At 37.7% G+C, this 13,799-nt stretch overlaps 1 protein-coding gene across 1 annotated transcript in view; it reads left to right on the plus strand.

The window, feature by feature from the left end:
- Window positions 1-13,799, plus strand: part of COL25A1 (collagen type XXV alpha 1 chain) — a 284,645-nt gene that overhangs the window by 238,278 nt on the left and 32,568 nt on the right. Inside the window, exons 18-20 of the mRNA XM_065736495.1 lie at window positions 1,418-1,462; window positions 12,160-12,222; window positions 13,077-13,145. Of these exons, the coding sequence (XP_065592567.1) occupies window positions 1,418-1,462; window positions 12,160-12,222; window positions 13,077-13,145 (177 nt within the window). The remainder of the gene's footprint in view (window positions 1-1,417; window positions 1,463-12,159; window positions 12,223-13,076; window positions 13,146-13,799) is intronic.

A 13,799-nucleotide genomic window follows, 5' to 3' on the forward strand; every position in this document is an offset into this window, starting at 1 on the left:
TTTAAGAGTGGATTCTTTCCTGGACTTTTAGGCAGTTTGATGTGTTAAAATGTTGGAGTAACCGAAATCTATTATCAGATCCTTCCATAACATGTAAAAATTACTCCATTTGGTAAAGCAATTTGCAGACACCCAATTGTGTTTTCCAGTTTATAGCAGAATATAATTTTGTTATTTGCACTTCAAGTCTGTTTAATACTATTGTCTCAAAGTAGTGTTTTTGGGTACTGTAGTCTGAGGAATATCTATATTATGCATACATGTGGTTGTTTGTGTGTATATATCTGTCTATAGGTGAGTGTATAGATATATGGATATATGTAAGTATATGTGTGTGTGTGTATTCGCAAGTAAAATATTTTAATAGCAAAATCTGTAGCCCAAACCACAGAGCTGAAATCTGGATCTCTGTAAAGCTCAAGCATGTACAAAATCTGGAATATAGTTCAACTCATTATAAAGGTAAAAGTTGGCTTCAGAGTTCAGACCAGTTCTAGAACATTCGGGGAATATTCACATCCAAAGCATTGGTTTGAATCCGTCTGTGTATTAAAGTAGAATCTCCAGCCTTTAAAATAATGTTTTCTTCACATGTTACTACTGTTTTATTATTTTTTTTTCTGTTGATCATTTTTATTTCCCTAGATGATATCTTTCTATTTAGTTGGCATCTCAAAATGGCCACATGTGAGAATGCTGTTCTAGCCTTTCTTCTCTTAGACTAATATCAAGTTTTCTTCTAAATAAATGTATTCCCAATTCTCATTACCACTTTACCTTTGTAAATGCTGTGCTTTATTACAATGCTGTCACTTTATTACAATTTTAAATAAGCAAGATATTTCTGGGTAAAGCAATAGAAGGTTATATTCCCACTAGCCTTTGTGACACCATGTATATTCATAGACAAATACCAAGCGCTGAAATAATGCAACAAATCTATAAAAACAATGGTCTGGCTGTAATTAAGTAGTTCTGCTTGAATTGCAAAATTTAAACCTGAATTGCATGGTGGCTAAATCTGGCAGTTAGGCAGCATGATAGCTATCCCGGGGTTGAAAATGGAACAGAATTAAGCATCTGCAGTAAGCATGGAATTTAAATGGCAGCACAGGAAACGAACCATTGTCGCTTGTTTTCTTCTCCTTTAGTTGCAAAAATAGTGAGAATTCATTCTCAGTTTTTCTGACATGGATTTTGAGCCTGGGTGTTACCACAGCATCAGAGGTTCTCAGAAGATATTTAAATTCTTAAATACATTATGAGAGTTGCATTTAAATCACTAATTTTGAAAATCAGTCCCGCTTGAACTGATTTGTAGTCACATGTGTTCTTTCATTTTGCTGCAGAATATATAGGTGTGTTCACTCACCATAACTGAATAATGTCTGTAATATTATGTAATTTTCCTATGTAGGGTGAACCAGGTCTTCCTGGGCTTCCTGGACTCCCTGGGATAAAGGTAAATAAACTGTAGTTTCCGTGGTACTCGACGGGGGGCACTGCAAAGTGGGGAGGGACTGCAAGGATGTGACTAAAGTCATCTTACTGTGGTCATACTGCATCTGAGTCTCTGATATTGAGATTGTCTCTAAATAACACAGGAAGGTTTTGCATGGGAAATTGGTTTAAGTGATGAAGCAGTATATCTTACACTAAAATGTGAAGCAAACCATTCCCTTATCTAGGAAATAAAGATTCTACTGCTTAAAAGCATCTAATATTAGTAGTATTTTATATTTCCTAATAATGAAAGAGTTTTGTCAATTGGGACATTGTGATTGGACAAAATTTTACTTGGTTTCTGTTTGTAGCCATTTTGATGGCTACTTTCCAGTAGCAATAGTCTTACATACCTTACCATGTCTTCAGCCAGCAAACTGCATTCATTATACAGAGCCTGCAGAGAACTGGCTCCGTCAACAGAAATACTCTCTGCTCCATTATGCAGAAGTGATTTCCACAGACAAGTCAAAATGTTTTAATAAGATTCTATTCAGTGTTAGCTACAGCCCCTGGCCTAATACCTGGTTTAGCTCCTGGCTTCCGGTTTGTCTGGGATCTGTAGGTAAGTTGATACAAAAGACATGTGGTTGGTTTAGCTCTGGCATAAGTGGTTGCACTGGGACTTGCAGACTCTTAGGCAGTTTGAGCTGTAATTGTACAATGCTGCACAGACTGAGCGGATTTGCATATCCTGAGGGAGTGCTTGTTAGATTGGCTGCTCCTCCTTTGTGGCAAAGATCCTCCTTTTAGAGGACAAAATTGCTTTGAAACTTTTTGTTTGCATTCCAGCATGGGCCTGTGCATACCTCAGGAGATGATTTATATCGCTTTTCCAATAAAAAGAGGGATAAGCCAAAGGCCAAACTTCTGTCTGTTTCGATAGGATTTGGTATCTATCTTATGGAATGCAATATTTACAGTGGTTTTCTCAAGGGACTTGTGAATTGCCACAACATTCAAGCATAATGTCTTTTCTGTGTTTCTAGTGAATTATGGGAATAATTGAAAGTTCATATTAAAGTTTGTATATTGTCATTCCTGAAAATATAGTTCCCAGGGCGGTCATTCTTTTTCTGCAAGAATGAACCGTACATCAACCGGTAAAAATCGTATAGCTAAGTTGTGTATTTTCAAAAGCATCTTCAACAGAAATCCATGGTCTGTTTGCTTTACTAGTAAGCAAGGAGGTAGCTCAGCTGGAGGACAGTGCCAGCATCCTGGGAGCGGAGCACTCACCAAAGCCAGCTGGGGTCATGGCTGGTCTGTGTGGATTCCACGTTAATGCAAACTATACAATTCCATTTATATCTCAGCATGGAAATTTAAAATGATTAAATCTCTGATCTGGAATGTTATTTCTGTTACGCTTTCTCTGTTGGTGGTAAAAATGGCTCAGAGGGTGGCTTCCAAATCCACCTGAAAGGCAAAAAGTGGAGTGAAAAGTCAAATACTCTGAAGTCTTCTACAAAAGGTTCTGATGAAATCCTTTGCTGTTAAAAAGAATTAGAATTCTCACTGCACTTTTTGATCTTTCTCTGTCCACAGTAATTGGAGCTACAGAGTATTCTCAAAGATTTGTGTCTTCCTGAGATGCTCTACAGATTAACATATTCTATCTGTTTTCTGCTTAAGCAGTTTTGAACTGTTAGCCCTCAGTGGCAAGTGCATCTGAAATATGTTAATTCTTCTAGTTCTGCAGATTTAGCTTAAGCCTGTTCCCCAGCCAAGTATTCTGGAAATTAGGTAAATAAATAGCAAGTGTTCATTTCCACTTGATATAGAGGATCTCAAAACACACAAGTGATTTTGAATGAATAAACTAGCTGTCTCGGGATCGTCTTTACAGAGATTTCATGTTCTAAACAGCTGTGGAATTGTAGGATATTGACAGTCCAATACAAACAGACTTTCTTCAAAGCATATGAGAAGAAATTGAGAAGACTCCACGTCACCCAATTTTCAAAGAATTTCTCAATTGCTTCTTTTAGGTAGAGAAGACAAAATTGAGACCCAGGCTTATTCTACACACAGGAAACTCTTTGGTGTAGTTCTTTTGGTCTTAGTTATTTATCCTACAGCTATCCATGTAAGGAATTGAAGTCTCCTCTAATCTATCCATTGACCTACAGATTTGTCTTCTTGTGAATGAAACTCTCTGCAGTGGCAGACTGTACTATAAAATACTTTAAGTAACCTTGCACTTATGTAGCACTCGTTACAGATGCTAAAGCAGCCTGTGAAAACATGATTGCCATGGCAAGAAGAGATTCATATCTTTCCAGCTGCATCTCATCTTTCTTCATGGTTGAAGAGAATTCCCAAGGCATCCAGTCTAGTATTCTTGAATGCATACCCAGACTACTTAAAGGATTAATAAATATTAATCACTGGAAAGTTTCAGTTTCTTATAATGCCATTTCAATTAATTAATCAGTGTATATTCCCAGAAAGCCATTAGAGCTTGGTTTAACATGACATTAGGATGCAAATGGATTGCAGTACTGGATGGACATCCAAATATCACATCAGAATTCAGAGTATGCAGCAGGGCTGTTATTAATTATTTTTCTAGACTTGATCACTATGTCTGTGCGGATGTTTTGGGAGTTCTTCCTGTTCTTTTTCTCTCTCTCCACGTTGTTGGTTAGTGCCATGGAGGAAACACAAGTGCAGTCAGTTATTTCCAAGACAGTGATGAAGCTGTCCGTGACATGCTGAAGAAGTGTTTTCCAAGCACCTGTTGCTTTTTAGGAATGGCTGGAAACTTAATGAGCCTCAGAATGTGTTGTGCCATGTCGTTTGGGAAGTGAGTAAGGCACCTAAACACAGAATATTAATTCATCACTCTGATATCCCCCAACTGATGCTGTGTAGATGCAGAATACTTTCTATGAAACACAAACTTCATATATCTGTTTTATTTCATAACCTTTATGGGTTAACACATACTAAGCAGAACTGACTTACTGTAGTGAAAATCATGCATATGCTTATTTGCTGGACTGTCAGATAATCTCTCAAATCTGTGGTGTTGCGTTTTCTGACATTTAGACAGTGCAATCCTCAGTTTCATCGCTGCCGAGGGAAGACTTCAACCTGATACTAACTTCTCTCAGTAGCAGCACTTTATGCAGTATCTGGATTTTCTTCAGCATTTCTGACATTTCTCAATCCTCCCTTTTTAAAACGAATACTGAAACGATGTTTGTGATAACAACTGAGCTTTTATTTGATTGAGTTCAAGAATACTACTGTTGATTGATTTGGCTCAAGAAAAGAAAATCTTTCTAGTCCTTCTGCTTTGGGATGTAGGGGAATCCAGTGCAATTGACTGATTCAATAGACTTACCAATGTGCAACTACTTGTGTCTTTTTGTACTTTAGACTGATTTAACTAGGCCTGTGCCTGAGCAAGATTCCAGAAGAACCTGGATAAGAACATATGAATTTAGGAATTAGAATCTTGAAGAGAAAAGCAGTTCTAATGTTGATACTTTTCTGTACTTCAATTTCTTTTTTTTTCTTTTCTCTTCATACTTAGAGTTCATCCTGTAACTTTTCTAATTCCAAGGAAAGACTGCAAAATTTAGTAGTTCATAGAAAAATCAAAAAGAAAAAGAAAAACCCTCTGTAAAGGGTGATATTCCTTTGACTTCCAATACAAAAGAAATCTCTCAAAGAAAATGAAAGGCAGAATTTTGAGGCTGGGTACACAAAAGCTTATATTGTAAAGCCATTTAAATTCTTAAGAGAGTGATTGTGCTGTTGAAGCTCACGTTTTTAGTTCCTGATTTTCCCCTTGGCATCTGATAGCAAGATGAAAGGAAATCTATAGTAAATGGTGGTTTCAGGCATTGAATTTTAAAGTCAGTGCCGTTCACAATGCAGAGAAAAATTCTTCAAGCTTCCTTTTTTTTTTTTCCATGGAGTTGTTAGGAAGGTTGAGCTTCCCTAGTGTTTGGGGTTTGTTGTCATTTCTTTTTGTCGAGGATCTGTACATCCATTCTTCCTGGTTTTGTTTTTTTTTTCCTTAACAGTGACTGTTACCTGTGTTGATTCTACTTCTCTTTTTCCATATTTTTCTGGGATGTGGGTATTCTTGCCCAAGCTTCAGTTCATCTTTATCTTGCAGATCAGTCAACCTTCTAGCATGATCTTGGGAGCTGGAAGGGGTCAGCTGACCTTCTGACAGGCATTTCTCAATCTGCAGTATGGAGATGTGCTGAAAACACTTAATTGCAACAGCTGAAAAATGTGGGAATTCAACTTCAAATTCTTCGTACAAAATTGTTTCTCCCTAGTATGTGCTTGCCTCAGCTGATGTACATATTGGAATATTCAAGTCTTAACTAATTTCTAATCTATCATCCCTCACTCAAAATGTTCTCAAAAGTGGGTAGTCCAAGTAAGAAAAAAAAATTTCTGTGTAGTACTGATAAATTACCAAAAAGTAAAATATTATGATACTTGCTTTGGCTGAAAACAGAAGCTAATCTAAAAAATGAGATTTAATATCTACATTTAGACAGCTAAGTTTTAGAAGTAGGTTTTCAGAAGTAGATCTCAGAATTCCATTTCCAGAATGGTAGTATATAAACAAGTATCTATACTTGTGTAGTTACATATCTAGCTTTGTTCATCCATTCCTGCCTGTCTGGTTTCCATATGCCATGGCAGTAATCACTTGCTCAGGGTAGATATGTAATTTTCCAGACTATTGAGAATCAAGGCCAGAAAATGAAAACATCATTAACATTGGATGTTATGCATGTGTCAGAAGGATTTAGCTGGGTGTTCCTTCAGATATATGCAGTTCTTATTAATCTGTCATAAACTATATCCCCCAAATCATGAAAGCTCTCATTTTCTTTCCTGGAAGAGGCTAAAGGATAAGTAACTGAAATACAGGATGCTGCTTGCCCTGAAGATAGTGTTAGTTGAAAGACTGAGCTTGTAAAGATCTATTTCCCAGTCTCTTTTTTTATAACTTGAATTTTTCTTTGTGCTTACATAAATCAATCTAAATCCAAATTTTGAATGCAACTGAATAACCTGAGAGCCCAGTATTCTGTTGTATTTGTAAAGTATTTCATTAGTCATAAGAAAAACACAGCAATATATAATGTTTCTCAAGTATATTATTTTATGTGGTCAGAAATGAGTGCATGCAGTAAAGTTCTTTACATTTTAAAAGTAGCAAGATAAAACTCTTGGACTCATAATCTAACTGTTCTCCTAAAGGAAATCATTTGGGATCAGACCTTTAATAATTTAGCAGATCAGTCATTGCAAAGAATTAAAAATGAAATGCTTATTACAGGAAGTGTTTTTATTCTGATCCTCAAAAATAGGTACCATGCTGACTTGAATTATAATTAGCCTTTAAGTAAGAAAAGTTTCATATGACTCATGCATGCAGAGTTAATCAGAATTATTACTGCAGAGTTATTCTTTTAGCACCTTTCCAAAGCAGCATATGTTGCAAGCAGGCAGAACTTAAAAACAGCTCACTAAAAAGCAACAAATGTCATACAAAGTAGGGTTAGTTGTGAAGCTTCGTGGTTTTGGACAGGTTTTGAGGTAGTATATTTTACTTCTTTAAATGAATCATAAAGGCTGAACATGCATTTGGAAATTCAAAACCAGAGTTATTTTTCTAAGTTTAAGAACAGATTTAGGTGTAAAGATACTGTTTCAAATGTGCTGAGTGAGCCAGACAACATGTTTAGCTGGCCATTTCTGGAGCCAGTTCTGAGCAGATTTGAAAAGCCTTAACAAAGACTTCATAAAGTGGGGTTAGTTTTTATCAGGTTTCCTTTTACCTTGCTCACTTCCTTCTTATGAACTGAATACTGGAGTCCTCCTGAGATCAAAATTCCCATGGTCTTGAGGCTATATGTAAAATCCCTCTAATGCCCTTAACATTGAGAAAGTATAAGGTGCCATTCTCTGAACTGCAGGCTGAGTTTTTGAGGCATTGCTGCCCTGGGACATATTAAGCAGATGTAGGTTAGGTGTAAGCAAGTACAACTCGGTCAGCTGCTAGATCATTGCACCTTTGCTTTAAAGACTTCAGGAAATTTAAGATGAGCACACTTTGGTCTCTTCAGTGAGTAAAATGGGGACGTGTGCATGTCTGCTTTGACCAGAAGGAACAGCTTGGGCTCTCCCAGGGCCTGAGGTTCATGAGGAGTTTGCTGGCTATGCCCATTACAAGATGCTGGGAGCATCTAGAGAATGCTTGAACCTACAGGAAGGAATTTGGAAGCTCCTACCTGCCGCTGAGCTGTGTGTGGAAGCACATTACCTACACATCTATGTCAGTATATAGCCTTGCATTTCAGGCACTGAAAGTAGATGAGGCCTGTCAGAACAAAGTTGCAAATAATAGCATCGCTGTGTGTCTCAGCTGTGTAGTGGAGGCTGAGTGCAGTATTATGTTGTTTATAAACGCTGTTGTCAAGCTAGTGGCATTTAAAGAAGCAGTTAGCATGGCAAGTGGAATTGTAGTTGTTGTACCTTTCTTGTACAAAAGTTCAAGTTTTAGCCAATTACAGGTTCTATAAAAATTAAGACAGTGATAGTGAACAGTGTGTCTTAGAGTTAACCTCTAATATCAAAGCTAGCCTCTGCCTCAGCCCGTAGAAGCTTTGATCCTCATGAAACAACCAGTAATTAATATGTCTAGTCAAAAAAAAAAAAAAAACCCAAAACAAATAAAACAAAAAAACAGACTGTCCTCTGAAGTAAATTACAAGGATTTTTTTACTTCTAGCTCTAATAGAGCTCACATAACTTTAGGTGTACAACATGCAATTATACAGCCCTTTTCTCTTCACACATTTTATGATTAGATGTGAAAATTACCATCAGCAGAGTTTGTGAGAAGCAGCATCTCATTTGCTCTCTGACCCACTGGTATTCCTACATTTGACAAATGTCTGAGGGTAAAAGTGAACACACACAGAGGTCGTCCCTTCATCTATTAGAACGTTAGCATCTCAGGCCATTAGGGATTGTTTCTAAATGATAACAAATTGCTCCTGTGAAATGGAAGTAACTCTTAAGCTTGTTGATTTATTTAATAGCACATTGCCTCTATTGTATGATTGATGCAGATTGCTCCAAGCCCTAACAGTAAATGGAGTTTAAATGCTGAGATTGACATTGCTGACTTCCTTTGCTACGTGGTGGTTTCTAAGCTTTTATTTTGTAATTATGCCAAAGGGTTTAACTAAAATGCATGGGGAGTCATCATTTGCTGATGGCTTTTTATACAGTTTGTAAACTGTATCTCAAGTGAGGGAGTTCTGTACTCTCTTTTCACAAGCTACCTGCTTAACTTTCCTCTTTCCAGATGACCCGTTCCCTGTCTCTGCTTTAGCAGGCAAAGTGGCTTGTGGTAGATTCTCATCAGATAGACCTTTGTCTTGATTGTGAGAAACCAGAGTGAGGTGTTTGGAAAAGCGTTACAAACATGATTACTCTGATTTCTTGCACTCCTTTCAGTGTTTCACAGTTGTTTAGAGGTGATTCTTGCTTATGCAAGTCTTGAGGTCAGGAGATCCCAAAGCATCAATGAAATAGCATCAGAGAGCAGCCACAGCAGGCCTTTACTCTTGCTTTCTTGTATCTAGGGGCCAACTAAATCACGACTACCGCGTGTTTAAAACAAAAACCCTTAGTCCTTGATTTCCAACCACATTCCTCTGTGGATCTAACACTATTTCTGTATGATGGACTAATCAGAACGGTCTCTCCCTAGCTTTTCTATTACAAGGACATCAGCGTACCTTACTGAGAGGAAGCTGTTTCCCTTACATTTCACACATCACTTGCAGGGCTAAGCTTGATAGATTCTCTTTCTTTCTGTGGTGTGTATGGCACAGAGGGTTGTTGTGTGTCAAGCCTGGCAGGCAGCTGGGCGTCAGCTATTTGCTCACTCCCCACGGCAGCATGAGAAAATAAACTGGAAGGATAGAAGTGAGGGAAATGACACGTTGAGGTGGTTTGAAAAGGGAACAAAAACAAAGCCAAGAAAAACAAGTGATGGAAAGTATAAACCCAGTTCCTCAACATCAGCTGACCAGTGCTCAGTCAGCCTCCATATAATGGCAGCCTCAGTCAACTTTGCCTGCCATTTTATTGCCGTAAGGTATGGAATATCATTTTGGTAATTTGGGTCAGCTCTCCTGGCTCTGTTTCCTCTCAGCTCCTTTTGCCACTCCAGCATCCATGTTGTCTGGGCTGTGAGAATTAAAGGAGGCCTTGGTGCTGCATGACACCTTGAAATATCAGCATTGTTTTCGTCACAAATACAAAATGAAGTTATGAGAATTAACTATCCCAGCCAAAATCAGTATAATAACATAAAGCAGAAGGCTGGCAGCATCTGTAGAACAAATTGCAGGGTACAGCTGGATGGTTGAATGGAGACTGTTTCTATTGTAAACTTTTCTCTCCTGAAAAATGGAGATAGGAATGCTGGAGACAAAGCTGGTGCAGACATTATCTCCACTGGCTGGGAATGGCACAGAAGTGTGCCTGTGTGCTTTGTTTTACACCTTATGTTGTGGTTACACATAAGATTTGAGATAGTGGAGAGGATACTGCTTAGTTTCAATCATCCAAACAGGTTGTTTTTCTAGCTAGGATGGCAGGGCACAGCTGTCTTTTAACCTACTTATCCTTACCAGAATTGTATAGGAGAGTCGCATGTTTTTCTTAATGTAGTCAAATACTACATACCATGGTTTTGTTTTGTGTGATAAGAACAGTCTGAAGGATCGTGTTCAACTCGGCATTCATTGTCACCCCTAAGTTTTCCTCAGCAGAGCTGCTACTCCGCCAGTTAGGTTCTATCTTTTCTGCCATGCTAGTTATTCCATTCCACATTTGATAATCTTTTAAAGCTCCACATTGTGTAAGATCTGTACTCCATTTATGCTAATCAAGCCAGCAGCTTCCTCCATTATCCGTTTCCACTTGCGTTTGCAAAGACTTTTTCTTGTCTCTGTGCATCAACCTGAGAATGACTTTAAGCCTTACCACTGAAAAGACTGAACTGCAGATCTACTGCATGTTTCTTCTGCCTGAAGTCATCAATTAGCCCTGGTAAAGTCCGTATTAAAACAACCATGGGCCACTGAGTGACTCCTCATTATAAAATAAATGATTGAAGTTCCACAGTTGTCCATTTACTGACATAAAAGTGTTTCCATCTACACGTGCAATCTAATGCTGCTCTTGTTGGTGTGCACTGTTACCAAGAATTAAGTAAACTGTTGTGGGTTATTTTTCCTACATGACAGCTAAATGCCCTTCTCTGGGACTCGTTTGTCGTAGTTTATTCCTTTGTTTTTGTCAATTTTGAACCACTGCCAGATGGAACTTCAAGTTAGAAAATGTGCTATTTAGTCTTGGTGTATCTTTGAATTTTTTTGATCTTCTAAATTGAAGTCACAGAATGCTTGCTGTGGCCTTCAGTATGGCCGCATGAAAAATTTCTCCAGTTATATACTTTCTAGAGACCTTCTTTGTTAATGATGGAACTGCTAATGATAGACTGTTCATGAGAGCACAGATGAATATACAAGAACACTTGCTAACTTGCTCACTCACTGCACCACGTCCATATTTCTGTGCAGGCAAAGAGGTGAAGTGTTATCCAACTGCTTCTGTTTATCATCTCCATATGCTGTCAGTAATTAAATCAGTGCAGGATTATGATACTTCTCTCATCTTAGCTATTTAAAGAAGCATTTGATGGCTAATTTTTGATCATCAAGTTTAGCGATATTGTTCAAATCTATATTAACTGTGTTATACTACTGATTTTTAAAATTTACAATAGCTTATGGGTAAATATCCTTGATTCAAATTTATGTGAAAAGTAGAAAATGATAGCAGGAAACCTTGTTCAGGAGAACTTGTTATGGAAAACATATGGCTTCTTCACATCTCACAGTTTCTCTTCAGCCGTGGCGATAGGTTAAAAATAAAAAGCAACAAACCAAATATTTACTTCTCTGCTTAATGCTGCATGTGCTGCAACTCAGCTTGACTGCTGCTATTTGTCTGCTGTGTTTGTTCAAACTAATGGGCAGAAAGAGACCAGAACAGTGAGAGAACAAGGAGCTGTGGCTCTCTCCCACCTGTTCACAGCCAGAGAAGTTGTCTGGATGTGGACAACTGAAGTACTTACCTGTCAGCATGAGAAGGGAGAGTGCCGTGCTGATGCATTATACTTTTGATCTGCTTTTTTGCAATGATGTAGCTAACTGACTCTCATGAAGATGCATCGCAACAGTACCATCTGGCCTCTGTTTGTCATTACGTTATCATATCCTCACCCCGTCTGCCCATCCACTCACTGCCACATAAAACGTGACTGAAACGAATGATCCTTAACCTCATAAAAAAACAATGTGTGACACCTTCTGTTTCATTTGCATTTATATGCTGTGTGATGGCTTGCTATAAGAATTTATAGTGATGGAAGTTGCTTAAATTTAAAAGTATTTTTATGTAACTCTTGCATCACAGCAGGATGTGCTGGTGGTACAGGGAAAATACTATCCAAAAGTAACTAGTGTTACTGTAACTGCATACTGCTAAATAACCTTAAATACTTTTCTTGCTGCACTTTTCAAGGGTGAACCAGGTTTCATTGGTCCACAAGGAGAACCTGGGCTGCCAGGGCTACCAGGAACAAAGGTAAGGGCAATTGCCCAGTGCTCTGATATAAAGCCCTTGGGGCTGAAGATAAGATCAATTTTATTAGCAGAGATTGTGCTAATGGTGTGTGAAGATCTTTTAGCCACGAATGAATAATTGTCATAAAATGGTCAGAATCCATTTTTGTAAACGGACAGAAAGTTTAGGTTAAAATATAGAATCAATAGTGTCTGGAAATGTGTTGTGTTTCATGGACCAATGCAATGAAATGCATTTTGCAGTGATGCCCTCAAACAATGTGAAGACAGGCACTTTATCTATTCATAATTTAAGCTTATTCCTTGCCTTTGTTTAATGTCAGCATCCCAAAAGTCACTTGTTCAAGAAGCAGAATATGCCTGTATGAAGAAACTATGTTTTCATAACTTTTTTAGCAAGAAACTTAGAAGTTTCTGCAGATATTAGAACTCTGATTACACATACCAGACTGGAAATTACAGTGGAATTAACTACAGGTATTTTTGTACTGCATATGGGTTTTTTAGCTGCTCTGTGGAGAAGTTAGCATATTGTGAGTCCAGTCCTACGAATAATCTTTGTTAAATCTCATAGTTCAGGAATCTTCCTTCCACTTCTTTCATGGTAAGGAAGAAAATATCTTTATAGGGTCCTATATAAATTGAGAATAGAATTTTAAATTTATTTATTTATTTATTTATTTTGCATTTGGAGTACACTGTGTTTACTCAACGGAGAGTTCCCCAACCCATTGCATGTTTCAGATGAGGTCAAAGATGCTTTCTTCTGAGTTTTGGTTTCTCTCATGTCACTGACATGGTTGCATGCTAAAAATTGCCCAGTGTTTTGTGATATATGTATGCCTGCTTCCACAGGGTGACAGAGGAGAGGCAGGCCCTCCGGGGAAGGGTGAGCGAGGTGAAACTGGACTTCCAGGACCAAAGGTCAGTCTGATTTCATGCTGGAGTGTTTTTTGCTACTATAACCCCTGTAACACATTTTTTTTCAGCTTAAAAAAAAAAAAAAAGAAGAAGAAAAAAAAAGAAAACTTGGTCGCTTTCAAAGTTTGAACTTTCTGATCATTGTAGTTACTGATTGCAGAGAAAATCCATTTTGCATGCTGTTTCTCCTGTCCTCATACATCTTGAAATTGCTAAGGCAGATTTTGTACTTGGCAAGCTAGTTCGTATTTCTCTGAATTACTGGGAATAGAAGTTGTTATAACACTTAATTTAATCTCCTTATTTAAGGATAGTTAAATATCTTCTCTACTATTTGACTAACATTTTTCAGAAGTTGTGAAATGACATAGATCATTCCCATAAACTGGTTTTAATGATGTCTGCTCATTACTAATGCCAATACTAATTTTTCTTTGGAAGGATGGAGTCTGTGGCCTTTGCATGTTGGTGTTAAAGATTATATTACTCTGGGTGCTATTAAAATCCAGGTCTTTACAGACTCATGATCTTGATCATAGAAAATTAAATGATTTTGCTGTTCTGTAGTGTAATTAGTCACTACTAATTTCTTTCTCTCTATGCTTCCATTCTATTTATTCCATTATCATTTTTCTCCTCTCCATCTGCCGTCTTCCC

This window comes from Cyrtonyx montezumae, unplaced genomic scaffold (genome assembly GCF_038088225.1).
Source record: "Cyrtonyx montezumae isolate F1298 unplaced genomic scaffold, pur_monq_1.0 scaffold_2, whole genome shotgun sequence".
NCBI classification, from domain to species: Eukaryota; Metazoa; Chordata; class Aves; order Galliformes; family Odontophoridae; genus Cyrtonyx; species Cyrtonyx montezumae.